At 41.1% G+C, this 27,980-nt stretch overlaps 2 protein-coding genes across 7 annotated transcripts in view; one reads left to right on the forward strand and one right to left on the reverse strand.

Annotated features, from left to right (window-relative positions):
* Positions 1-9,928: 9,928 nt before the first annotated feature.
* LOC139360596 (poly(A) binding protein cytoplasmic 1 like 2B) lies at positions 9,929-12,494 on the reverse strand. Of its 3 annotated transcripts, none has more exons than XR_011618094.1 (3): positions 11,762-12,494; positions 11,404-11,470; positions 9,929-11,170 (listed from the first exon to the last, which is right to left on the reverse strand). XR_011618094.1 is itself a non-coding variant. In XM_071088355.1 (2 exons), exon 1 carries the CDS (start codon positions 12,403-12,405, stop codon positions 11,803-11,805), a length of 603 nt encoding a protein of 200 aa, XP_070944456.1. In that variant the 5' UTR covers positions 12,406-12,494; the 3' UTR covers positions 9,929-11,470; positions 11,762-11,802. The 3 variants fall into 3 exon arrangements, 1 of the variants encoding a protein (XP_070944456.1); XR_011618093.1 differs by having other exon boundaries at positions 11,352-11,470; XM_071088355.1 differs by having other exon boundaries at positions 9,929-11,470.
* An 812-nt stretch (positions 12,495-13,306) lies between these two features.
* Positions 13,307-27,980, forward strand: part of LOC105470440 (doublesex- and mab-3-related transcription factor C1) — a 129,926-nt gene continuing 115,252 nt past the window's right edge. For 2 of the 4 annotated variants that reach the window (XM_071089121.1, XM_071089124.1), the window contains exons 1-2: positions 13,307-13,793; positions 14,482-14,706. The gene's annotated coding sequence lies outside the window, so the exon portion shown is untranslated. The remainder of the gene's footprint in view (positions 13,794-14,481; positions 14,707-27,980) is intronic. The other 2 variants (XM_071089122.1, XM_071089123.1) reach the window with 2 other exon arrangements.

Genomic DNA, 27,980 nt, shown 5'->3' on the forward strand with positions numbered 1-27,980 from the left:
TGCAACAACATGGATGGTATTGGAGAACACTGTGCTAAGTGAAATAAGCCAAGCTCAAAAAGACAAATACTGTGTTCTCACTTATATGTGGAGTCTTAATCCATTGAACTCATAAAATTAGGGAGTAGAATCATAGCCACCAGAGTCTGGGTGTTGGGGGAATAGAGAGACGTTAATCAAAGGCTACAAAGCCTCTGATAGGAGTAATACATCTGCTGCACAGCTTGGTGAATATAGCTAATAACTGAGTGCTGCACATTTCGATACCACTGAGAGTAAATCTCAAATGTTCTCATCACAAAAAGTCAAATATTTGAGGTGATGGATAGATTAATTAGCTTAATTTAGTCATTCCACATTGTTTTAAAAAATTACAACATCATTTTAAACAGTGTAAATATAATAAATATGCAGGTTTCACATCCCATAAGCACTGTATTTTGAGTTTAGTTTTAAAAAATCTATGTATAAGTGAGCCCATGCAATTCAAATACCTGTCCCACAATAGGACATTTGCAAGCTGAGGTGTAAGAAAGCCAGTTTGAGTCCCAAAACCTCAAAAGTAGGCAAACTGACAGTGCAGCCTTCAGTCTGCGGCCAAAGGCCCGAGAGTCCCTGGCAAATCACTGGTGTAGGTCCAAGAGTTCAAAAGCCAAAGAACTTGGAGTCCAATGTTTGAAGGCATGAAGCATCCAGCATGAAAGAAAGATGAAGGCTGGAAGACTCAGCAAGTCTTCTCTTCCAGCCTCTCCTGACTGCTTTATTCTAGCTGCACTGGCAGCTGATTAGATGGTACCCACCCAAATTGAGGGTGAGTCTGCCTCTCCCAGTCCACTGACTCAAATGTTAATCTCCTTTGGCAACACCCTCCCAGACACACCCAGGAACAATACTTTGCACCCTTCAGTCCAATCAAGTTGACACTCAACATTAACCATCACACCCATCTTGTTACAAAAAAATAAAATAAAAATGAAATTAAAAAAAGGTTTTGATAAAAGATCCATTCCACAGTGCATTCCCTGGCGATGAGGTTTCTGTTCATAATTTACAGCCCAGAGGTTTTGTCTGTTGGAAGAGACACTTAACCAAAGACTCCCTCCAACCTTGCCAACTCCAGTGGAAAGACCTATATTAGGTACTATTGACTAATCTGTGTACAGCAAAATTAGAGGGTATGGACTCGTTCATTCACATCTCTCATCTTAAAAACGCACAACTTTCTGAGTGAGCTGTAACTCCCACCAAAGATTTTCACCTCCAGTCACTAAACAGTGATGATCTTTGACCCAGAACTAGAAGGGGACTGACTATAGCTGTTTTGGACTGCTTTAACTCAAGACTCTGAACCAGGTCTGTATACAAATTAACACCTATGTTTATCGTATAATAGTCACTATAATTATTGTCCTAAAGATACTGGCAGTTTTTATAGTCTTATGCAGAGAGGAACATGTGCCTTGTCTGTTTTAATGTCCTTTTTAGTAGTTAAAATGAATTTCACAACTTCACTTCTACTTATCCTCTGTCCATATGCTTTCTTGCCACTGCCACCCACTGTTGCCCATGAAACAAACCTGTTTCTACAATGGGCCCAGGATTATGTAGACAGATTACAATAAGATGTCTGATGGATATGCAGACTCATGCCTCTTTCCAGTGGCTCTAGCCTGCCATGGTGGGTATCTCCCTTCCAAGGTCAGCACTGGATAGAATACCAAAATTTTAATACATCACAGAAATAATCTGGCATCCTTAGCACTGACATAAGAAAAGACAATATGTATCATTGACCTATTAATAACACAGAAAAGGACAAGGGACATGGAGAATGCTTTTCAATGTTGTGAATGTTGTGGCTCCATTATGTTGTGAATGTTGTAGCTCCATACATTATGTTGTGACACATACCATGGTGTCCCTGCCACCTGCCATGGTGGATATCTCCCTTCCAAGGTCAGGACTGGATAGAATACCAAAATGTTATTACATCACAGAAATGATCTGGCATCTTTAGCACTGACATAAGAAAACACAATATGTATTGTAGACCCATTAATAACACACTAAAGGACAAGGAAATGGAGAATGCTTTTCAATGTTGTTAATGTTGTGAATATTGTGGCTAAATTATTATAGTACAAAGCACTGACTGGCATGCCACTGACTGGATGCAGTGACTGAGCATTTATTGGCTAGCTAAAAATGGGATATATGGCCTTGTGGCACTAACTTATGGATGTGGTTGCTCTTACTCTCACTGGACACGTTCTGTATTCCAATGGTACAATCACTTAGCTTCTATCTTTATACCATAAATGAGAATTGAAAATTTCATATGGCATATAGAGGACTTAACAAATGAAACCCAAAAGGCCCTAATTTATAGTTGATTAGTATCTCCTTGCTAAACAATGAGGTCTCACTTATGAGAAAAGCTGTGCTGTAAAATTGTATGACCTTGGACATACTCCCTTCAGAAATAAGGTAGAAATAAAAATGTTCCCATACAAACAAAATCTAAGGAAGATGATTTTCCCAAGGGTATCCTGTACCACCATAAAAACTGACTGTTGTGTTTATAACCCAGATTAATCAATAACATTACTTGACTTATGACTGATATGAAAACACAAATAATCAAGCTTTCAGACCCAAAACTCTCACGAATCAACTGCTTAAGTGGTTGGTTTGGGTCCTGGGGAATTTGGTGGCAAGAGCTACTGATTATAATAGGAATAATAATAACTTATGTTCTGCCTTGTTTTTTCTTACCATATTGTTAAGGCATATGTTTCCAACTAAGTCAACATGCAACCAAAAAGTTAGAATAATGATTGCCCCAAAATTTGCTCTGATTGAGGAGGCGGTAGCATAGCCTGAACCAGTTTTGAGGATTGCTTTCCCTTTGTTGCTATAATCTGGCCTTGGTTCCTTTTCTCCCCTGTTTTTTCTTTCTCTCCTCCTTCTGTTTCTTTCTCTCCATGAAACATGACCTCCTAGGAATGAGCCTTCTTGCAATGAGGGACCTAATCTTCTAGGAATAAACCATCCTAGTGACGAGTGATCAGATGAAACCTGTGAGTAGAGATTCATTTTCTTCTGCAATGCTTTCTCTAGAAGATTTTGAAGAACAGTGGGGAAATGTGAAAGAAAAACAGAATTTAGGGACCCCAAATTCATTATGCCAAAGGGAGAGTTAGGCTTGGGAACTGAGTCATGCCAAAACAAACTGCCTTCCTTTTGTTCTTAAACAGAGAGCTGCAATGACAGAAGGCCACATATCCCCCTGAGTGGCCTTCCTCACAAACTGCTCAGAAGGAAATTCTCTGTAGGCCCCAAAATCTTTCATGATACATATATCCCCAATAAACTAACCTTAAAACAGAGTTCTGTTGAATCTCGCCCTGACAATGTAAATTAACAGCTTACCTTTACAGGCATGGAACACAGACAAGACTAGAAGCAATCTTTTTGTCCACCCTGAGACAAATGCATAATTGACTTCATCCACTACTTTATGGTTACTTTATCTTATGTAAAATGTAGATATACTGAGTGTGAGATGAAGGCGTAATTGACAATCATCTTTTTGGTTTACAATCCTATACCAGTTTCACCATTGTACATTAGAAGCACAAAACTTCTTTTGTTTTTTATTATACTTTAAGTTCTAGGGTACATGTGCACAACGTGCAGGTTTGTTACATATGTATACATGTGCCATGTTGGTGTGCCGCACCCATTAACTCGTCATTTACATTAGGTATATCTCCTAATGCTATCCTTCCCCCTAACCCCCAATAGGACCCCGTGTGTGATGATCCCCTTCCGGTGTCCAAGTGGTCTCATTGTTCAATTCCCACCTATGAGTGAGAACATGCGGTATTTGGTTTTCTGTTCTTGCGATAGTTTGCTGAGAATGATAGTTTCCAGCTGCATCCATGTCCCTACAAAGGACACGAACTCATCCTTTTTTATGGTTGCAGAGTATTCCATGGTGTATATGTGCCACATTTTCTTAATCCAGTCTGTCACTGATGGACATTTGGGTTGATTCCAAGTCTGCTATTGTGAATAGTGCCGCAATAAACATACGTGTGCATGTGTCTTTATAGCAGCATGATTTATAATCCTTTGGGTATATCCCCAGTAATGGGATGGCTGGGTCGAATGGTATTTCCAGTTCTAGATCCTTGAGGAATCGTCACACTGTTTTCCACAATGGTTGAACTAGTTTACAGTCTGACCAACAGTGTAAAAGTGTTCTTATTTCTCTACATCCTCTCCAGCACCTGTTGTTTCCTGATTTTTTAATGATTGCCATTCTAACTGGTATGAGATGGTATCTCATTGTGGTTTTGATTTGCATTTCTCTGATAGTGAGTGATGATGAGCATTTTTTCATGTGTCTGTTGGCTGTATGAATGTCTTCTTTTGAGAAGTGTCTGTTCATATCCTTTGCCCACTTTTTGATGGGGTTGTTTGTTTTTTTCTTATAAATTTGATTGAGTTCTTTATAGGTTCTGGATATAACCCCTTTGTCAGATGAGTAGATTGCAAAAATTTCCTCCCATTCTGTAGGTTGCCTGTACACTTTGATGGTAGTTTCTTTTGCTGTGCAGAAGCTCTTTAGTTTAATTAGATCCCATTTGTCAATTTTGTCTTTTGTTGTCATTGCTTTTGGTGTGTTAGACTAGAAGCACAAAACTTCTTAATTTCACAGTGTCACAGTTAGCGAGGAATTTGCCTCAGTATGAATTTTGCATTGGGTCTCACCCACATCTGATTTAAATGAGGCTCTGGGCTTTGGGCTTTTGAGTTGATGCCGAAAGGAGTTAAAACTTTTAGGACTATTGGGGTGGAATAAATTTTTTTATATTGTGAGCAGGACAGTAATTTAGTGGGTCTGGGGTGAAATGTTGTGGTTTGAATGTGTGCCCCAAAATTCATGTGCTGGAAGCTTAATCCCAAATGCAACAGTGTTGAAAGGTGAGGCCTAATAAGAGGTGATTAGGTCATGAGGGCTCTGCCCTCATGGATGAATTAATGTTATCATGAGGGTAGGTTAGTTATTTTGAGAGTGGCTTTGTTATAAAAGTGAATTTGGACTCTTTTGCTCTCTTGCTGTCACCCTCTCTTACCCTTACACCTTCCACAATGAGATAACACAGCATGAAGATCCTCAGAAGATGCCAGCACCATGCTCTCTTAGACTTCTCAGCCTCCAGGGCCAGGAGCCAAACAAATGTATTTTCTTGGTAAATTACTCAGCCTATGGTATTCTGTTATAGTCATACAAAACAGGCTAAGGCAGCATTATTACCATTATGGAAAGCAAAATCCAAGCAGCAATCAGAAGGATCTGACCCACACAGACCTATGGCATTGGCTAATTAAGCATGGTGTTCCTAGAAGTGAAATAGATGACAAGCCTATTAAATTTTTACCTAATCTATATAAGCAGAACATTTCTAGGTTAAGTAAACAAAATTTTAACCTGAGCCATAAAGTCACAGCCTGCTTCTCAATCAAGTCCCAGATTACAGATCCAGAACCTTTGAAAGAAGGGGAGGCGAGGTCTCCTTTAGGAATAACTCCAGTACATTACTGAAAATTTGTACTGTTAATCTTTCTCCCAGCCTTCCCTAAAGGACCTACAGCCTTATACCAAAGTAAATATCCATTGGGGAAAGGGAAATAATCAGACTTTGCAGGGACTGCTGGACATTGGCTTTGAACTGACACTAATTTCAAGGACCTAAAATATCACTGTGGCCTTCCAATAAGAATATTGGCTTATGGAGGTCAGGTGATCAATGGCGTACGTCACTGTGGGTCCAGTGGGTCCCCAACCCATCCTGTGGTTACTTTCCCAGTTCCAGAATGCATAACTTGAGTAGACATACTTACATGCTGGCAGAATCTTCACATTGGCTCTTTCACCTGTAAAGTGAAAGCTACTACGGTGTGAAAGGCCAAATTTAAGCCATTGGAACTGCCTCTACCTAGAAAAACAAACCAAATGCAATACCTCACTGGAAAAATTGCAGAGAGTAGTACCTTCATGAAGAGCTTGAAAGATGCAGGGGTGGTGATTCCCACCACATCTCCATTTAATTCTCCTATTTCACCTGTGTAGAAGACGAATGAATCTTGGAGAATGACAGTGGATTATTATAAGCTTAACCAACTGGTGACTCCAATTGCAGCTGCTGTGCCAGATGTGGTTTCATTGTCTGAGCAAATTAACACATCTTCTGGTATCGTGTATGCAGCTATCTGGTATCTTTTCCTCCATCCCTGTCCATATGGCCCACCAGAAGCAGTTTGCTTTCAGCTGGCAAATCCAGAAATACACCTTCACTGTCCTATCTTGAGGGTATACCAACTCTAAAGCCCTATGCCAGAATTTAGTTCAAATGGATCTTGATCACCTTCCCCTTCCACAAAATATGCTGGTCCACTACATTGATGACATTATACTGATTTCACCTAGTAATTGAGTAGCAGCAACCACTCTAGGCTTATTGTTAAGACATTTGTCTGTCAGGGAGTAAGAAATAAACCATAAATAAAATTCAGGGGCCTGCTACCTTAGTGAAACTTCTATAGGTCCAGTGGCATGTTGAGATATCACTTCTAACATGAAGGATAAGTTGCTACATCTGGCCTCTTCCACAACTAAGAAAGAGACACAATGCCTGGTGGGCCTATTTGGATTTTGGAGGCAACACATTCGTCATTTGGGTGTGTTACTCTGGCCCATTTACCAATTAACCTGAAAAGTTGCTAGTTTTGAGTGAGGCCCAGAACAAGAGAAGGCTATGCAACAGGTTCTGGCTGCTCTGCCACTTGGACTACATAATCCAGCAGATCCAATGGTGCTTAAAATATCAGTAGCAGATAAGGATGCTGTTTAGAGCCTTTGTCAAGCCGCTATGGGTAAACTGCAGCACAGGCCCTTAGGATTTTGAGCAAGGCCATGTCGTCATCCACAGATAACTACTCCCCTTTTGAAAGACAATTCCTGGCCTGCTGCTGGAACTTAGTACAAACTGAATACTTGATCATGGGCCGCCAAGTTACCATGTTACCCAAGCTGCCCATCATCAACTGGGTTATATCTGACCCACCAAGCCATAAAGTTGGGCATGCACAGCAGCACTCTATCATAAAATGGAAGTGGTATATATGTGATCAGGCTCGAGTATGTTTCAAAGGCATAAGTAAGTTACATGAAGAAATGGCCCAAATGCCCATTGTCCCAATCTGCTCCTGCTATATTGCCTATTTTTTCAAAGTTTCCTGGGTCTACAACTTGCAGGCAGTAGACTTCTCAGCCTCCAAAACCATGTGTGCCAATTCCCAAAATAAATCTGTTTCTCTGAGATATACATTGGTTCTGTTTTTCTGAAGTACCCTAATACAGAGATCTTTCCCTTTAATATGCATGCATATCTACATTTATAAAAGTGTGAAAAGGAATACAACAACACTTTAAATGTGGTTTTTACCCAGTGGTAGGATTACGCTGCTTCTTCATTCTGTTCAACTATACATTATGATTCTAGGATTTGTTTGCCCAGAAAACAGAAATGAAAGAAAAAAATGTTATTACAAATCAAATTTTAAAATATAAATTACATATTTATCCACTGAAAACATAGCAAAATTGAAATAATTATAATACCTAGTTTAGAGCCTTTTGCAGAGAACTGGGTACCCTTTTAGAATGGAAATAACAGAGTAACCGTGTAAGTTGACACAACTTTATAAGTGGGAATTTGACTATGAAGTATAAGTTCTTAAAAATGATCTATAATTTTGTTTTTAATGTTAGAAGTATCTGTTATGGAAACGATTATGGATATAACTGTAAATTTAGGTAAAAGACAGTCAACATAGTGGTCTGAAATTAAAGGATAATTGAGGACAAATAAAATTTCCAACAATGTAGGAATGAAAAAAATGAGCGAATTCATATACATAATAAATATTCAAAGACCATTTTAAATGATATTAAAAAAACATGAAAATATATGAGGTCTATTATTAAACAAAGATTCCAGGAAAATGTAAAGATGTAAAGCATGATTTGGTATTGTGTATATATATATATGTAAATCATAATATGTAACAATATGTACATATTGTACAATGCTGTCTCTCTCTCCGTGTGTGTATATATATATATATAGGTATGTATGTATATGTATATAATATAATCCTAGAAAGCTACTGACCAAAACATTAAAAGCAACACTAAAGATAGGGTTATAGGTAGTTTTAAATTCTTTTTCTTATAGCCAGAAATTGCTAATATTTTGTAATAAAACTTTATTTTCTATTTAATTGAAAAAGTGTAAAAATTAAAATCATATGTACTATATAGCAGCAATGGGGTACTCCATATTTGTTTGTAAGAATGTTTGTTCAGGAAACAATACTGAATGAAAGCAATGATTTCAGCATCAGAATATTCTTAGCAGCTTTGGTTTCAATGAGGAAACACCAGAAACAACAAACACCCAAATCTATCAAAATTGGAGGAGAGATGAAGGTGAAATCTATTGAAATAGATCCATGGCATAGATCAAAAGGTTGGCAATTATTATATATGGATAGGAGAATGATTACTAATTTTTATTTTTCCTATGAATGTTATTTGATTTCTTTTAAAAGTGAAGTTTCATTATTTGAATAACAAAACAAAACTTTTAAAAAAATTAAAAAGAAAAACAAAAAGTGAGATATGGTCCTCATAGCATTACATTGGCAAAAAAAAAAAAAAAAAATCCAAAGTTTAAAATATCCAAAGAGATACTTGTGCAGGAAATGGACATTCCCTAAAGTACTAGTGGAAATATAAATTGGTGTATTCAGGCTACTTGATAATATAGTTAAAGAATATTAAAAGGTTTCTACTTTTCAACACCCCTTTTAAGTATTTATCTTAAGTAAATAATACAAGAATGCTGCTGCAGAATTATTTACCACAGATTCATGTTTCTGGGAAAAATTTAGAAACTACTTTTTAAAGCCCAACGTGAAGAAACACTTAAAAAAACAATTCTGATCCACTTATACAATGGCAGTGAGTTGCAGGAGAATATTTAGTAGCAAAGGATGTTTTAGATGTATTTACAATATACTTAAATAAAAATTTTGACAGAATACTTTCACTATGAACACAGAATATACATTTAGTATAGAATATATTCAGTATGATTTTATAATGGTTTTAAAATTTACAAAAGGCAAAGCCTGCAAAGGCATAATCTCTTTAAAGTGGCTATTGTGCATATATAATATGTGTGTCTTTTTAAAGTAACGCACTTGTAAAACGAAATAATTTTTTAAAACTACAAGCCTAAATATTTTCCCATAACTTAAAAAAATACTAACTTAAGGAGATGGTAAAGGAAATATGCATTCTCTTACACTGTTGGAGGGCATAAACTTTGTGGAAGAAGCATTTGGCAGCAGAGAGCAAGGTATATAAGGCAATTAAATATTTCTTGATGCCAGCAAACATTCAGCTCCAAATGTGTTACGGAAAAGTCATAGCCATTTAAAAAATATATCGAGGGCAGGATTTTGGAAATTATAGTTCATCTGTAAAATGAAACACTAAGTAAAAATAAAATTATAGGAGACTATTAAAGAATTTGGAAAGATGGTAAGTAAAATTTCTTATGCTGAAAATATACCATAATGAAACATACATCCTATATTACATTTTTGGAGGTATTAGTTATTTTCATGTATGTCTCAAATGCTTCAAAAGTTTTTTCTATTTTCGTCAAGTGGTAGAATCAAGAATGATTTTCAATTTTTTCTTTAGAATATTTTAAAAAATGCTTTTAGTTGATAATGTATTGTCTGCATAAAGATGAATGTTTAAAACAAATAGAAACAAAAAATCTCAAATTATAAGTAATTTAATATCAAGTCTCAAAAACTGTACAGGTATCCAGGTACACTCACAATATCTGCGTAGTTTATGAGGCTAAATTGGTACTATCTTTATCAATGGTCACTTACTAAAGAAGGAAAAAAAAAGATTTTAAGCCTCCCAATCTTTTCATCCTTCAATTATACTATGAACGTTTGTTCAGGAAATAAACATGAATGTAATGTTTGTGCACTGTGATCCTGTTGGCAGCTTTGGCTTGTGTAAGAAAACAAAATGAAACAACCCAGATGTCCAACAATTACTTAAAACAAATATATCCCTATATCTATATCTAATATGTACATATATCTATCACTCTATCCAGCCCAATCACACATTAGAGCACTAAACATCCATGAAAACTATTTTAGAAGAATATTTAATGACATGAAAGTTCAAGAATATCTATAAATCTATGTCTATAATATATATTTATGTGTGAAAAAGCAGATATTGAAACAGTATATACAATAATTTCACATATATATCACATAAAAATACGGGGCAGATACAGATGAAAATGTTTCAGGAATGTATAAGTAATCATCAGAAACGATTACGGGTGACATTAATTTTTCTCTGTTAACTTGTCTGCTTCGTGATTATTTTTTTTTCCAGCAATGACGCTGAATTACTTTTCTGACAAAAGGGAAAAGGACAGGAAGTGGGCACAGAGGAAGGGGGTATTAAACAGTGTTGGATTGCAGCAGAACCACCGAAGACAGCGAAATACCCTTTGGAGCCCGACAAGCTGGCCAAGACACACACACAGACACACACACGCACGCACACACACAGGCACACACGCACACATGCACACACACATACCATCAATTACGGTGACCAGGAGACTATGCAGGGGAAACGGGCATACTCTTTACTAGCTGCGCTGGCCGGCACGAGTGCAAATCGGTACAATGCTTATGAAGGGGGCCTTTTGGCAACACACAGGAAAAGTCTTTAAAATGTCTCTATGTGGATCTTGCAAGTCCACAGTTAAGGAGACCACCCCACCGGGATGCTGGCAAAGATTTGGCTTGACAAGGAAGGATTCACTCATCAAAGCACAGAGCACGCAATGTTGGTCTTAAACACAGGGAAAGAACTAGGCACCACCTGAATGTCCAACAACGTGGGAATGATTACAGAAATGTTAAGGTCCACGGATACACTGGAGCACTCTGCAGGCACTGAAGATGACGTTTCATAAGCCTGTTGATAACATGGAAAGAAGTTCAATGGGTTGATTTTTGTTTGGTTTTAGTTGCTGAAAAGCAGGTTAAGAAACACCACATACATGAACCATTCTATAACAGTGTGTTAAAAGGGAAGGCGGGGTGGGGGTGAGCAAAGGAGAGAGAGGGAGAGAAGAGAGCCTGGAAAAGCAGCACACCAAAAAGGTAAAAGTGGTTCTCTCTGGGGAGTAGGACCAGGGGAGCAATTACTCTCTTGTTTCTTCCCTCATCTAACATCCTTCTCCTTTCTGATGTTTCTACCATGAAATGGCATCACCTGTGCAGTAAACAAAGAGAGAATGAAAATGCTTTTTAAACCAAACCACAGGGAGAAGAGGCAGCCTTTAACCTACAAATGGCACAGATTAGTAAGATTATTCACAACGCCCTTGGTAGGGGTGGGCGGGGGAGAGGAAGGGAAGGAGAGGAGAGGTGGCGAGAGAAAATAGGAAGGGGGGAGCAGAGAGGGGGAGAGAGAGAGAGACCTGCACTCCCAATACAATAAATACACTGCTGGTGGGTTGGCGGGGGAGGGCTGGGGGTGGGGGGTTGTAAACCGGGTGTGAACCAAGGTTTGGCTCTGCTGGCTGGCTAGCTCCTGGGATGTCTTCATCGCAAGGTGGCCTCCTCGTCGGTGTCTTCCTCGAAATCCTTGACGTCAGCACTAGTGGACTGCCTGGCCCAGGCTCCCCTTTCGGCCTCTCGTTCTTTATGCGACTTGAATCTCCCGACGAAAATTTTGCGGTAGTTCAGGAACATGCCATTCATCACGTCGATGGCCCGCTCCGCGGATTCCTGCTTTTGGAAGTGCACGAACCCGTAGCCCTTGGGCCCCTTTTCGTCACAGGCCACTTTGCAGGAAAGGATGTTGCCGAACGCCGAGAAGATGTTGTACAGCGCCTTGTTGTCGATGGTCTTGCCCAGGTTCTTGATGAAGACGTTGCCCACCCCGCTCTTGCGGAGCGACGGGTCCCTCTGGGACCACATGATGCGCACTGGCCTGCCCTTTATGACATCAAAGTTCAGGGTCTCCAGGGCCCGCTTGGCGTCCACCGGTTGCTGGTAGTTGACATATGCGTAGCCCAATGAGCGGCGGGTGATCTTGTCCCTGCAGATGCGGATGGAGAGGATGGGCCCAGCTGGACTGAATTTCTCGTACAGCATTGCCTCGGTCACCTCAGGGTGCAGGTCGCCCACGTACAGGGAGGCCATCGGAAAATCTGGGTTCCCCTCACAGCCCCCGCGGGTCTCAGCATCCGCATCTGCATCCGCGGCGGCCGCCGCAGACGCCACAGCGGCCGCCACCCCCTCATTCGCATCCGCATCCGCATCCGCCTCCCCCAAGGGGGTCCCTGCAGCCTCCGCTGCGGCGGCGGCTTCGGCCGCGCTGCCCTCCGCCACCGCCACCGCCGATGCCGCCCGGGCGGCCTCCGCCTCCCCAGGGGTGGCCTCGGATGCTGCCTCCTCTATTGAGGCCTCGGCCTCCACCTCAGCCTCCACCTCTGCTTCCGCCTCCGCCACGGAGGCCTCCGCCACGGCCTCTGCCACGGTCGCCGCCGCAGCCTCCGCCGCCGCCGCCGCCGCCGCCGCCGCCGCCGCAGCCGCTGCCGCCACCGCCGCCGCCACTGTCGCTGCTGTCGCCACGGTCGCCGCTGCTGCCGGGCCGCTGCCGCGACCTCCCTTCCCACGAGCTGGGGGACGGAGAGGCGGGGGAGGGCAGGAGGGCCGGTGGGTGCCGGAATCCAGACCCGATGCGCAAGCGGGAGCTGGCGCAGGGGAACCGAACTGGCGAGTTCAAGTCACCTGGGATGGCAGGTGTTGCCAGGAGCGCGCCGGTGCGAGTCGCAGCAGCCTGCAGCCAGCTGCTGTTGCCGCCGCCGCTCGGTCGTGGGCTAGCGCGCAGGGTGCGGGGCGCGGGCGGGCAGGCAGCGTGTGGTGGGGGGCGGGGGGTGTTGGCGTCTGTCGTCCGGGCAGCTGGGAAGGCTTCTGTCTCTTTGGTTCCCCCTGTGGCTGCTGCGGGGCCGCGGGGCCGCGGGGCCGCGGGGCCGCGGGCGGTGGGAGAGGACGCCAGCAGTAGAGGGAGCGGGGGCGGGAGCGGGAGCGGGGGCGGGAGTGCTCAGCCCCTCGGGTCGCCTGGATATTTATGAAAAGGGCGCCAGGGAAAGGGCTGCGCTGTAGACCGAAGGGATAAGGGTTCGATTCGGAAGGGAGCGTTATTTGTATCCCCTCTCTCCACATAGTGGAACGTTTAAATGATTAAATCAAGTACCTTGCAGGAGAGGCTGGGGTGGCCTTGAGGATACACTCAAGGCCTCAGGACATGCAGTCTGGAAGTGGTGGAATCAAGAGCACCCTGTCCCTAGTACTGTCCTCAATGATAAGGTGAGGAAAGCCAAACCCAGGGCTGGGAACAGGGCCTGGTCCAGAGCCAGGCACTTGTTTATTCTTGGCTCTGCTCTCAAGGCGCTGAGGTTCCCAACCTGGACCAAGAAGTACATATTCAGGTTCAAAAGATAAACCAAAACAAAACCTGAGCTCTCTCTCTAGAATGAAGTGCCTGGTCCCAGATCACCAGCTAATATTTATGGAAAGCTTATCAGGTACTTGGTACTGGGGGCTAAGGGGCCCACAATGTGTTAAGTGAGCAGGGAGTGTCGATGTGTCGGAGGTGTGGAGCAGGGTGAGAAGAGGTGAGCAGTGTGTGTGTGGTGAGAGCAGAGAGGCCACACAGAGCCAGATGCTGGGCGTATAGACAAGGGAGCCACCATGAGAGCTGAATGTAACAGAAGCTACAGTCCCGCTTCCTCCAGAAAGGAGAACCAACCCCTAACTCTTCTTGGTAGCAATTAAGTGAGGCTGCACCAAAGACAGAACCCCCGAGGTGGGCTCTGAAACATGAGGAGCAGTCCACCATGTCAAGGCAGGAAGGAAGGCATTCTGGCCATGCCTAATAATCTGGCAGGGCCAGAGCTCATGGTCTCCAAGAGTACATGGTAGCAGACAGGGCTGGAAGGTGTGGGACCCTGAGAGTCAAGCTAAGGTGCTTCGACTGTATACCCAAGGTCACAGGGACCACTCAGCGTGTTCAAGGAGGGAAGCAGTATGATCAGAACTTTAGAATGAATACAAATTAAACATCAATGTGCATGTATAAGTGCACATTTACACGTACACGCACGTACAAAACCAAGACAGGGCTGACAGAACACAAGGAAGAAAGTCAGATGTGACCAATTCAAAAAGAGTCTGAACAATCCTTCCCTCTGTCCCTTTTCATTCCATAAATAGGGGTCTCACATTTACCGTGAGCCAGTGGGGCCAGATATTTAAAAAGAGAAAACCATAGTGCCTTCCCTCAGGATGCCTGCACTCTGCTAAAGCTCAGCCTGCCCCCACAGAAAACAGAAGTGTCAGCAGAGGACTGTAAGTGCTATGTGATTGGACTATGGTGGCCATGGAATTTCACCTGCCCGGCACATATTCTCTCATCCTCTCCTCCTCTGCCTTGTTTGGGTAAGTAAAGCCGTGTTCTGTGGTTGCAGTGATGGCTGGATCTTGTCCGTCATACATGATAGAACAACCGTGAACCTGAGGAAGTGACTGAGTCACTGTGGGGTGCGAGGCAGTGAGAACTCTTCATCGCTGGCTGGAAAGCATCCCAAGGTGGCTGAGAAGCAGACACACAGACATGTACCTCTCCAGCTTGCAAAGTCCAGCTCTCTGCCTGTAGGCAGGGCTAGAGCCAGCAAAGGCAAGGGACAGAGACCTAGGAAAAGCCTGCTGTACAGCGCATGCCTGACCAAGGTGATCACTGTCACTGCTGTTAAGAGCCATCTCCTGGGGGTCTAGGTTGCTTGCAGGCAGGGAACAGATGAAGCTGTGCCTCGCCATTTCCAGGTTGGTGTCCAAGAGGGACCTGAGAAGGCAGAGGCCAAGGGGGAAGCCATGCTCGCAGAGGGGTAGGGGATGTGGCGAGGATGAGAAGAGCTTCTCGGCCCATTGTTAGGAAACAGAAATGACAAGGAAGACCAAGTCGAGGACCAGGACTCAACAAGATCTCCTTCTCTGGTGTTGGTTTCCAGTACACAGAGCCAACCGAAATCAGTGAAACAGCAGGAGAAGGAAGTTCAGGGAAGTCATGCTATGGCTAGCAAATCCCCAAACCTGAAAACAATTCCTAGGATCCTGAAGCTCTAGCAACAGGAACAGGGCTACCAAAGAGACAAGGACACAGCTGGGACTGCTCCCCAAGTCCTTTCTCAGGGGCTTCCATGGAGTCGAGTTTCCACCTCCCTTTTGTTTTTTATTTTTAAAGTTGCTTTGTGGTCAGTTTCTGCCACCTGCAAATGGAATGTGTTCTGACCACTACACACTGTGACAGGGGCAAAAATAAAGAACCCTGTGGAGCCTCAACAGAGGGAGGGGAAGTTTCCTTTCCTGTGGGAGGAAGTGCTGCTGATTTTATTTATTCAGTGATTCAAGAAATATTCCTGGAGGGTCTTCTATGTACCGAGTATTCTGCCAGCCAGACTGTCCCTGCACTCAGGGAGCTCATTTTCTAGTGGGGAGACAGACAATGGACAGATGAGGGAATATGAAAACAGTTAAAGGTTGCTGTGAATGCTCTCGGGCATATAAACAAGGTGATTTGGTACATATTGCCTAGAACCCCAGAAAAGTGGCAAAACGGGAGACACGAAGCTCAGGGAAGGCCTTTCTGAGGACAATGATGAGCCGCCAGTCTTTCAAGGAACCAAGGGGGAAACCTGCCCAGCAGAGGGAACAGCAATTCCCCTGGCCCTGTGGCAGAAAAGAGAGGGTACTGGGGGTGGGAGTGGGGGCAGAAAGGGTGCCAATGTTGCATGGAGCCCAGTGTGAGCGGGGATAGAGGAAAGAAAGGGAGGAAGGTGCAGTGGTGGGTGGTGCCATGATGAAGAGTCTGGTTCTTCTTCAGAGGGCTCAGGAGAGCCAGAGAAAGGATTGAAGCAGGTAGTAGCATAATCTAATGCTTATTGAGTGGTTTCTCTCTAGCCCTTCTGTGTGGGCAATATCACAAGTGGGCAGGGCACAAAGGAAAGCAGGGAGACCAGTTAGGAGGCTCTTGCAGTAGTCCAGTCCAGAGAGAGCAGGGGCTTGTCCCAGACTGGAAGCCTCAATGTGGAGACTAGTGCATGGATTCACATGGTGTTTTGGAAGTGGGAGAGACAGCACTTGCGAGTGGATTAGAGGCAACCAGGGAACAAACTTAAGAAATGAACGATTACTACGAGAGTGTTTTCTTGGACATCCTCATCAGAGGTCTATGTACGGTCATAGGAAAGACAGAGAGTGGGCATGGTAGATTTGGAGAAGGCAGAAAGATAGATGGGTGTGTGTGTCAAGAACTCCTATTTGCACAGGCTTAGTTACTGAAGTCTGCTTGTCATCCATAGAGGCTGGAGAAACAGAATTGTTGAGACAACAGGACACAGTTAGGGTTTAAAGTCACAAAACTGAATAGGATCACCCAGAGAGAGTATAGCCAGGAGAAGAAGGTACAGGGCTACTCCCTGAGATACTCTGACATTTAGAAGTTGGGTGGAGAACAAAAGCCAGCAAAGGAGATTCAGAAGGACTGGACAGTGAACAGGACTCCTCTCTAAGTCCTTGCATGTCCAAACGTGTCTAAACTTCTCGCCAAGGCTTTTCATCACCAGCTTCAATGTCCTCGTTGAGACTCTGCTCTCATGCTCCTAGCTGTACAATGCATGGGAGTTGGTTTAAAATGGGACAACAACAACTTTGTGTGCTTGGGTTTGGACTTCGCCTGCTGATAATTTCTCAGTGGAGCTTTCAAAAGAGAGAGAGGTTCAGATGCAGAGAACTTCAAAGAGTGGGGTAGGCACTGCTCTGCTATTTCATGTGGCCCATCTCCCTTTTCCTTTCAGGAGGGAGAAATCAGAAGGAGTGGGAATGCAGTTCAGAGAGCAGAGGAGAAGAGAAGAAAAGAAGGAAGAAGGAAGAGGACTGGGGGTGGGTGTGGGGGAGGACACCAATGGGAAGAGGGACAGATCAACTCTACACACAAAAGTAAATCAAAACACCAAAAACAGGGGTCTATGTAAGGAAGCCTCTTCCCATGAATTGCTCGTTGCATAGCTGCAGGGAGGGTGTTTGGGGGCATAGAGAATGAAAACACCTGTATTTTGGTGTAGGGAAATTGTTTCTGTCAATTCGCACCGTCCACACGCCACCTCCCACCCCAACCCCACCACTACCAAATTCCTCTAAATAAAAATAATTATGAGATACAGGCCAACAAAAACCGTCAGCCTTAGGCTGTTATTTCGGGAGGATTGGAAAGCGTTTGGATATGCCCCTGTTGTTTAATAAATGACAACAATGATTACTAAGTTGTCCTGAGTCAATACAACAAATTTAGCAAACGGTCCTTTGGGTCCTTATAAAGTGAAGAGTTGACGGAGACAGATTTGTATATGGGGCAGGGATGGAATGGTAGTGAGTCCTGGAGAGATAAGAACCCCAGGACATGATGAAATATGTATGTGTTTATCACAGAAACATTCATATTGGGCAAATTAGGGCACAGAGCAAGTATGCATCAGTTGAGGAATGACTGATACATTGGCAGTGCAGCCATTCTGAGGATTATTATACAACCATTAACAAGTATGAGTTGTATCTATATAAGCAGATTTAAGGGGATTTCCAGAATGTGCTACTACCAGGCAAGAAAAGCAGGTTTGTTTTCGTCATTTTGGTGCAAACAAAAGGAGATGGGCCTTGGAGCCAGATTGGCTGGTAAGCTGAATTTCAGAGCAAAACACTTAACCACTCTTGAGCCTCTGTGTGTGCTCAGAGTTTGAATTTCAGAAACCTTAATTAAGCATCTTACAAATTTCCTTTGTAACAAGTAGTTTTGCCCCAGCTCTGCTTAGAAACCGAGCCAAAGGGCTGTATTGACTGATGGTTTTTACACAGCATTCCAGATATTTTTCTCTCTGAGAACCAATTCACCTTCTAACACACGCTTAAAGCTTTAACTCATGCCCTTCTTTGTTATAAGTTTAGGCAATTCACAGAACTGATTTTATAACAATATACCTACAGATACACCCCAGGCCGTGACTTAATAGTTGTGCTTACTTTGGTCAAGGTACTTTAACCCCCTTTTTTTCCATCTTGGCTTTGGAGTCCTCATCTGTAGAAAGGGATATTTATAAGGATAACAAGTGATAATGTATGGTAAATGTTTTTCACAGTGCCTGACATGCATTCAATGCCCAATACAAGAGACTCCTTATTAATCTTATTGCCCTCTGTCCTGGGGATGTGCTTGTTCAGCTGGTTTTTGAAGGTCCAGTGTCTTGTCTTTCTGGTGCTCCAGGCAGCCTGAAATTTTCTCTCTAACCAGGAGCAAAGTGTCAGTACAGAGGGAGTCTGATCCTCTGGGTTCTCTGGCCTGAACTCGCGTAGCTCACACTCTCATTGAGCTTTTCCGTGCTAGTCCCAACCACAGGACCTTTTTATGATCCACTTACTTATTTTCTGGAGGCCCAGGGTCTTGCACATTAATTAACACATGAAAGCATGGCATTTTCTGTACTCAAGGAAACCACCCAGAAGATTTAATAACATGATCTCAACAAAAATGGGATATTGATATGGGAGAGAATTTTCTGTCAACTGCTATTCATCCTTTTGAGCAACATCTTGGGGGCCATTTGAGAGGTAATTTACTGTAAGGTAATATACTCCTTCAGCTTCTTTGCTACAGGCTACCGAACACACTTTGATGTCTCCATGATGTCTCTGGAACAATATTACCAATATTCACCATTGTGATGGGATGCATTCATGGATTACTGAAGCGTGAGTTGGCTGATATCCAGTATCGTGAGCTGCTGATCAATTTTAGGTTTTCACTTTGTTTAATACATGTAAAATGAAATCTCCTTCGATGTGGTAAAATCTTGCTAATGTCAAGGTGATTAACCTTGGAGCTTCCTCCCATACAGATCATCTTTTTAGAACTGTCTCCAAATAATTGTTCTTAATTTAAATACACACACACACACACACACACATATATATATATGCATGGTAAATATAATAGGGATGATCAGAAAGTACAAAAGAGCTTATGATAAAAAGCAAAGATTCAAGGTCCCATCATTTCCTGCTCTCCAACTGTGCTTCCCAGAGTAGACCACTTTAACAATTTCTGTTTGCAGTGTTCTGACCATTACCTCCTTATATCTAAAGAAAATGCCTAATCTGCTAATTCAATAATTCACCAACTTCAGACATCATCAAGTGACCATCCTCTACCAGAGAGGAGGATTTAACTCACTCACACTATCTTCAATCTGCCCTCTCTTTCTTTCTGGCAATTTTTATATCTTTTGATCTTTAGTTCTTCTGTTGGTGACTCTAGTAACTTTAAGTGATATGCTTAACTCTCAGTTTCTAGCATACACCTTCGTCAGTTTCCCATAAAATAAGGATATTAGCACCCCTCCCCTTCCCTTAGCCTCTCCTCCATCTTTCTATATCCTCTTTTCCAAACAGACTGCTGTTCATTGACATCCACTTCTGAAACCTTAATTGAATTTTTTGGGCTTTGAAAAGCAACACAAGCCTTTTACCTTTTAATGAATCTCTAATAATGTTGGCCACAAGGGCCACATTTCTTCACATTTTAAGGTGGGCCACTAGAGGGCGGTTAATCCTGGTATCAAGCTTGAATCCTTTCTTTTACTGGATTTTATGAACTCCTGAAAGGTATGCCACATTTGAGGGTTTTTTTTTTTAAGTTTATTCATTAAGTATTTTTTTAATTTTTTGTTGGTACATAGCAGGTGTATATATTTATGGGGTACATGAGATGTTTTGATAGACATTTAATGTGAAACAAGCACATCATGGAGAATGCAGTAACAGTCCCCTCCAGTGTTTATCCTTTGTTTTACAAGCAATCCAGTTACACTCTTTTAGTCATTTTAAAATGTACAATTAAGTTGTTATTGACTGTAGTCATCCTGTTTTGCTATCAGTAGTGTGTCTTATCCATTCTTTCTATTTTTTTATGTACTTATTAACCATCCCCACCTCACTCGCCAACACCCCACTAGTTTTCCAGCCTCTGGTAACCGTCTTTCTACTCTCTATGCCATGAGTTGAACTGCTTTCGTTTTTAGATCCCACAAATATGTGAGAACATGCGATGTTTGTCTTTCTGTGCCTGGCTTATTTCATGTAACATAGTGATATCCAGTTCCACCTATGTTGCTGCAAATGAGTGGATCTCATTCTTTCTTGTGGCTGAATATTACTCAATTGTGTATATATACCATGTTTTCTTTATCCATTCGTCTGTTGATGGACACTTAGGTTGCTTCCAAATCTTAGCTATTGTAAATAGTGCTGCAACAAACATAGGAATGCAGATATCTCTTCACTTTACTGATTTCTTTTCTTTTTGGTATATACTCAACAGTGGGGTTGCTGGATCATATGGTATATCAATTTTTTGTTTTCTGAGGAACCTGCAAACAGCTTTCCATAGTGGTTTTACTAATTTACATTCCTACCAACAGTGTACAAGGGTTCCCTTTTCTCCACATCCTCGCTAGCATTTATCATTGCCTGTCTTTTGGATATAGGCCATTTTAATTGAGGTGAGATGATATTTCACCGAGGTTTTGATTTACATTTCTCTGGTGATCAGTGATGTTGAGCATCTTTTCATATGCCTGTTTGTCATTTGTATGTCTTCTTTTGAGACATGTCTATTCAGATCTTTTGCCCATTTTAATCTGATTGTTAGATTTTTTTTTCCTATACAGTTTCTTGGGTTCATTATATTTTCTGGTTATTAATTCTTCCTCAGATGGATAGTTGGCAAATCCATTCTGCGTGTTGTCTCTTCGCTGTGATGATTGTTTTATTTTCTTGCAGAAGCTTTTTAACTATATGTGATCCCATTTGTTTGTTTTTTCTTTGGTTTCCCGGGCTTGTTGAGTATTACCCAAGAAATTTTTGCCCAGTCCAATGTCCTGGAGAGTTTTTCCAAAGTTTTCTTGTAGTAGTCCCATAGTTTGAAGTCTTAAATCTTTAAGTATTTAATCCATTTTGATTTGATTTTTGTATATAGTGAGAGATAGGGTATGGTTTCATTCTTTTGCCTATAGATATCCAGTTTTCTTAGCACCACTTATTGAAGAGACTGTCTTTTCCCCAGTGTGTGTTCTTGCCACCTTTGTCAAAAAACGAGTTATCTGTAGGTGTGTGGGTTTGTTTTTGGGTTCTCTATTCTGTTCCATTGGTATATATGTCTGTTTATATGCCAGTACCATGTTGTTTTGGTTACTGTAGCTCTGTAGTATATAATTTGGAGTCAGGTAATGTGATTCCTCCAGGTTTGTCCTTTACCTTAGGATAGTTTCGGCTATTCTGGGTCTTTTGTGGTTCCATATAAATTTTAGGATTGTTTTCTCCATTTCTGTGAAGAATGTCATTGGTATCTTGATAGGGATTGCATTGAATCTGTAGGTTATTTGGGGTAGTATGGACATTTGAACAATATTCATTATTTCAGTCCATGAGCATGGAATATCTTTTCATTTTTTGTTGTTGTTGTTGTTGTTGTTGTCTTCTTCAATTTCCTTCATCAGTGTTTTACAGCTTTTATTATGGAGATCTTTCACTTATTTGGTTAATTCCTAGGTATTAATTTTATGTGTGGCTGTCGTAAATGGGATAACTTTTACAATGTCTTTTTCACATTGCTCACTGTTGGCATACAGAAATGCTACTGATTTTTGCATGGTGATTTTGTATCCTGTAAGTTTACTGAATTTATCGGTTCTAATAGTTTTCTGGTGGAGTCTTTGGGTTTTTGCAAATATAAGATAATGTCATCAGCAAAGAAGAATACTTTGACCTTTTCCTTTCCAATTTGGATGCCCTTTATATCTTTCTCTTGTTTGATTGCTCTAGCTAGAACATCCAGTACTATGTTGAATAACAGTGGTGAAAGTGGGCATCCTTGTCATGTTCCAGATCTTAGAGGAAAGTCTTTCTGTTTTTCTCCATTCAGTATGATACTAGCTGTAGGTCTCTCATATGTTTCTTTTATCTCCAGTTTTTGTGAGGGTTTTTATCATGAAGGGATATTGAATTTTATCAAATGTTTTTCAGCACCAATTCAAATGATCATATAGTTTTATCCTTCATTCTGTTGATATGATGTATCAAGGTGATTGATTTGCATATGTTGAACCATCCTCGCATCCTAGGGATAAATCCAACTTGGTCACGATGAATGATCTTTCTATTGTATTGTTGAATTCAGCTTGCTAGTATTTTGTTGGGGATTTTTACCAATATTCATCAGAGATATTAGCCTATAGTTTTCTTTTCTGATGTGTCTTTTTCTAGTTTTGGTATCAGGGTAATACTGGCCTTGCAGGATTAGTTTGAAAGTATTCCCTTCTCCTCTGTTTTTTGAGATAGCTTCAGTAGGATTGGTATTAGTTATGGTGTAAGGAAGGGGTTCGGTTTCAATCTCCTGTATATGGTTAGCCAGTTATCCCAGCACCATTTATTGAATAAGGAATCATTTCCCCATTGCTTTTTTTTGCCAGCTTTGTTGAAGATCAGATAGTTGTAGGTGTGCAGCCTTATTTCTGGGCTCTCTATCCTATTCCATTGGTCTATGTGTCTGTTTTTGTACCAGTAACATGCTGTTACTGTAGCCCTGTAGTATAGTTTGAAGTTGGGTACCATGTTGCCTCCAGCTTTGTCCTTTTTTCTTATCGTTGACTTGTCTTTTTGGGCTCTTTTTGGGTTCCAGATGAATTTTAAAACAATGTTCTCTAGTTCTGTGAAGAATGTCAGTGGTAGCTTCATACGAATACCATTGAATCTATAAATTACTTTGGACAGTAGGGCCATTTATTGATATTGATTCTTCTTATCCATGAGCATGGAATGTTTTTCCATTTGTTTATGTCATCTGTAATTTCTTTGAGCAGTGATTTGTAGTTCTTTTTGTAGAGATCTTTCACTTTTCTGATTACCTGTATTCCTAGGTATTTTATTCTTTCCGTGGCAATTATGAATGGGAGTTTGTTCCTGATTCGGCTCTCGTCTTGACTGTTGTTGGTGTATAGGAATGCTAGTGATTTTTGTATATTGATTTTATATCCCGAGACACTGCTGAAGTTGTTTATTAGCTTAAGAAGCTTTTGGGCTGACACTATGGGGTTTTCTAGATAGAGGATCATGTCATCTGCACACAGGGATTGTTTGACTTCCTCCCTTCCTATTTGGATGCTCTTTATTTCTCTTGCCTGTTTGCTCTGGCCAGGACTTCCAATAACATGTTAAATAGGAGTGGTGAGATAGGGCATTCTTGTCTTGTGCCAGTTTTCAAGGGGAATGCTTCCAGCTTTCGTCCATTCAGTCTGACGTTTGCTGTGGGTTTTTCAAAGATGTCTCATTATTTTGATGTATGTTCTTTCAATACCTAGTATATCAAGAGATTTTTAACAAGAAGGATTGTTGAATTTTATCAAAAGCCTTTTCCACATCTGTCAAGATAATCACGTGGTTTTCATCTTTAGTTCTGTTTATATGATGAACTATATCTATTGATTTGCACACGTTGAAACAACTTTGCATCTGAGAAGTAAAGCCTAGTTGATTGTGTTGGGTAAGCTTTTTGATGTGTTGCTAGATTTGGTTTGCCAGTATTCTGTTAAGGATTTTTGCATCTATGTTCATCAAGGACATTGGCCTGAAGTTTTTTGTTTGTTTGTTTGTTTGTTTGTTTGTTTTTGTATGTGTCCCTGCCAGGTTTTGATATCAGGATGATGTTGGCCTCATAGAATAAGTTAGAGAGGAGTCCTTTCTCCTCAATTATTTAGAATAGTTTCTGCAGGAATGGTACCAGCTCTTCTTTGTACATCTAGTAGAATTCAGCCATGAATCTGTCTTGTCCTGGGCTTCTTTTTTTTTTTTTTTTTTTTTTTTTTTTTAGGCTGTGTGGTACAGACTCAATTTCCAACTCATTATTGGTCTGTTCAAGGATCCAACTTTTTTCTAGTTCAGTCTTGGGAAGGTGTACGTGTCCAGGAATTTATCCATCTCTTCTAGATTTTCTAATTTGTGTGCATAGAGGTGCTCATAGTATTCTCTGATGGTTACTTGTATTTCCATGGGGTCAGTGATAATATTCTCTTTGTCATTTTTGATTGTATATATTTGAATCTTTCCTCCTTTCTCCTTTATTAGTCTAACTAGTGGCCTATTTTATTAATTTAAAATAAATAGCTCCTGGATTTGTTAATCTTTTTATGGCTTTTTCTGTCTCAGTCTCCTTTGGTTCAGTTCTGATTTTGTTTATTTGTTGTCTTCTGCTACCTTTGGGATTGGTTTGCTTTTGGTTCTCTAGTCCTTTTAGTAGTGATGTTAGGTTGTCAAAGTGAGATATTTCTAACTTTTGATGTGGGCATTTAGTGCTATAAATTTCCCTCTTAACATTGCCATAACTGTGTCCCAAAGATTCTGATATGTTGTATCTTTTCTTCTCATTAGTTGCAAAAAACTTTTCGATGTTTGCCTTTACTTTATTATTTACCCAAAAGTCATTCAGGAGCAAATTATTCAACTTCCATGTAGTCGTGCGATTTAGAGTGAATTTCTTCGTCTTGATTTCTAATTTGATTGTGCTGTGGTCCAAGAGATTGTTTATTTTGATTTCAGTTCTTCTGCATTTTCTGAGGAGTGTTTTACTTCTGATTATGTGATCAGTTTTAGAGTATGTGCCATGTGGCAATGAGAAGAATGTACATTCTGTTGTTTTGGGGTGGAGAGTTCTGTAGATGTCTATCAGGTCCATTTTATTCAGCACTGAGGTCAGGTCCTGAGTGTCTTTGTTAATTTTCTGTCTCGATGATTTGTCTAATATTGTCAGCAGGGTGGTAACGTCTCCCGCTATTATTATGTGGGAGTCTAAGTCTCTTTGAAGATTTCTAAGAACTTGCTTTATTAATGTGGGTGTTCCTATATTGGGTGCAGATATGTTTAGCATAGTCAGATCTTCGTGTTGAATTGAACTCTGTATCATTATGTAATGCCCTTCCTTGTCTTTTTTGATCTTTGTCGCTTTAAAGTCTTCTTTGTCCGAAACTAGGATTGCAATCTTTGCTTTTTTCTGTTTTCCATTTGCTTGGTAGATCTTTCTCAATCCCTTTATTTTGAGCCTATGGGTGTCATTGCAAACAGTATAAAAGTGTTCCTATTTCTCCATATCCTCTCCAGCGTCTGTTGTTTCCTGACTTTTTTTTTTAATTTATTTATTATTATTATACTTTAAGTTGTAGGGTACATGTGCATAACGTGCAGGTTTGTTACATATGTATACTTGTGCCATGTTGGTGTGCTGCACCCATCAACTCGTCATTTACATCAGGTATAACTCCCAATGCAATCCCTCCCCCCTCCCCCCTCCCCATGATAGGCCCCGGTGTGTGATGTTCCCCTTCCTGAGTCCAAGTGATCTCATTGTTCAGTTCCCACCTATGAGTGAGAACATGCGGTGTTTGGTTTTCTGTTCTTGTGATAGTTTGCTAAGAATGATGGTTTCCAGCTGCATCCATGTCCCTACAAAGGACACAAACTCATCCTTTTTGATGGCTGCATAGTATTCCATGGTGTATATGTGCCACATTTTCTTAATCCAGTCTGTCACTGATGGATATTTGGGTTGATTCCAAGTCTTTGCTATTGTGAATAGTGCTGCAATAAACATACGTGTGCATGTGTCTTTATAGCAGCATAATTTATAATCCTTTGGGTATATACCCAGTAATGGGATGGCTGGGTCATATGGTACATCTAGTTCTAGATCCCTGAGGAATCGCCATACTGTTTTCCATAATGGTTGAACTAGTTTACAATCCCACCAACAGTGTAAAAGCATTCCTATTTCTCCACATCCTCTCCAGCACACGTTGTTTCCTGACTTTTTAATGATCGCCATTCTAACTGGTGTGAGATGGTATCTCACTGTGGTTTTGATTTGCATTTCTCTGATGGCCAGTGATGATGAGCATTTTTTCATGTGTCTGTTGGCTGTATGAATGTCTTCTTTTGAGAAATGTCTGTTCATATCCTTTGCCCACTTTTTGATGGGGTTGTTTGTTTTTTTCTTGTAAATTTGTTTGAGTTCTTTGTAGGTTCTGGATATTAGCCCTTTGTCAGATGAGTAGATTGCAAAAATGTTCTCCCATTCTGTAGGTTGCCTGTTCACTCTGATGGTAGTTTCTTTTGCTGTGCAGAAGCTCTTTAGTTTAATGAGATCTCATTTGTCAATTTTGGCTTTTGCTGCCGTTGCTTTTGGTGTTTTAGACATGAAGTCCATACTGCAGATTCAATGCCATCCCCATCAAGCTACCAATGAGTTTCTTCACAGAATTGGAAAAAACTGCTTTAAAGTTCATATGGAACCAAAAAAGAGCCCGCATCTCCAAGACAATCCTAAGTCAAAAGAACAAAGCTGGAGGCATCACGCTACCTGACTTCAAACTATACTACAAGGCTACAGTAACCAAAACAGCATGGTACTGGTACCAAAACAGAGATATAGACCAATGGAACAGAACAGAGTCCTCAGAAATAATACCACACATCTACAGCCATCTGATCTTTGACAAACCTGACAAAAACAAGAAATGGGGAAAGGATTCCCTATTTAATAAATGGTGCTGGGAAAATTGGCTAGCCATAAGTAGAAAGCTGAAACTGGATCCTTTCCTTACTCCTTATACGAAAATTAATTCAAGATGGATTAGAGACTTAAATGTTAGACCTAATACCATAAAAATCCTAGAGGAAAACCTAGGTAGTACCATTCAGGACATAGGCATGGGCAAAGACTTCATGTTTCCTGACTTTTTAATGATTGCCATTCTAACTGGCATGAGATGGTATCTCATTGTGGTTTTGATTTGCATTTCTCTAATGACCAGTGATGATGAGGCTTGCCCATTTTTCTACTGGTCTTTTATGGAATTCTAGGGCATCTTTTGCAGCATTTGAATCTTGAATCACAGTTAGGAAGGCTTTCCCTGGAGCTCTAAAGTTAGAAAGGAATTCTTCCACGTTGCTTTTAAGTGCTTTTTATTATTATGTTTTACATTTAAAAAATTGATTCCTCTCTGGTTTATCCTGGTATACAGTGTGAAGTATGAATCTACTTTATTTTTTTCATACGGCTACCTGGTTGTCCCAACTGTTTACTGAATTATTCACCTTTTCTCCAACCAATTTAAGATGCCATCTTCATCATATCCCAAACTTCAATATGTATTTGTTTTTACTGATGAATATTCTATTCTGGCATCCCCAGTGTCTATTGTATTCACCTTTATGTCCATGTGTACCCATTGTTTGGCTCCCACTTATAAGTGAGAACATGCAGTATTTGATTTTCTGTTGCTGCATTAATTGACTCAGGATAATGGCCTTCAGATGCATTCATGTTGCTGCAAAGGACATGATCTCATTCCTTTTATGGCCACATAGTATTCCATGATGTATATGTATCACATTTTCTTTATCTGATCCACTATTGATGGGCACCTCGGTTGACTCCATGACTTTGCTATTTTCAGTAGTGCTGCAATGAGCATACAAGTGTGTCTTTTTATATAATGATTTCTTCTTTTGCTTCGGGTTTATGTCCAGGAATGGGATTGCTGGGTTGAATGGTAGTTCTA

This window comes from Macaca nemestrina, chromosome X (assembly GCF_043159975.1).
Source record: "Macaca nemestrina isolate mMacNem1 chromosome X, mMacNem.hap1, whole genome shotgun sequence".
Lineage (NCBI taxonomy): Eukaryota > Metazoa > Chordata > Mammalia > Primates > Cercopithecidae > Macaca > Macaca nemestrina.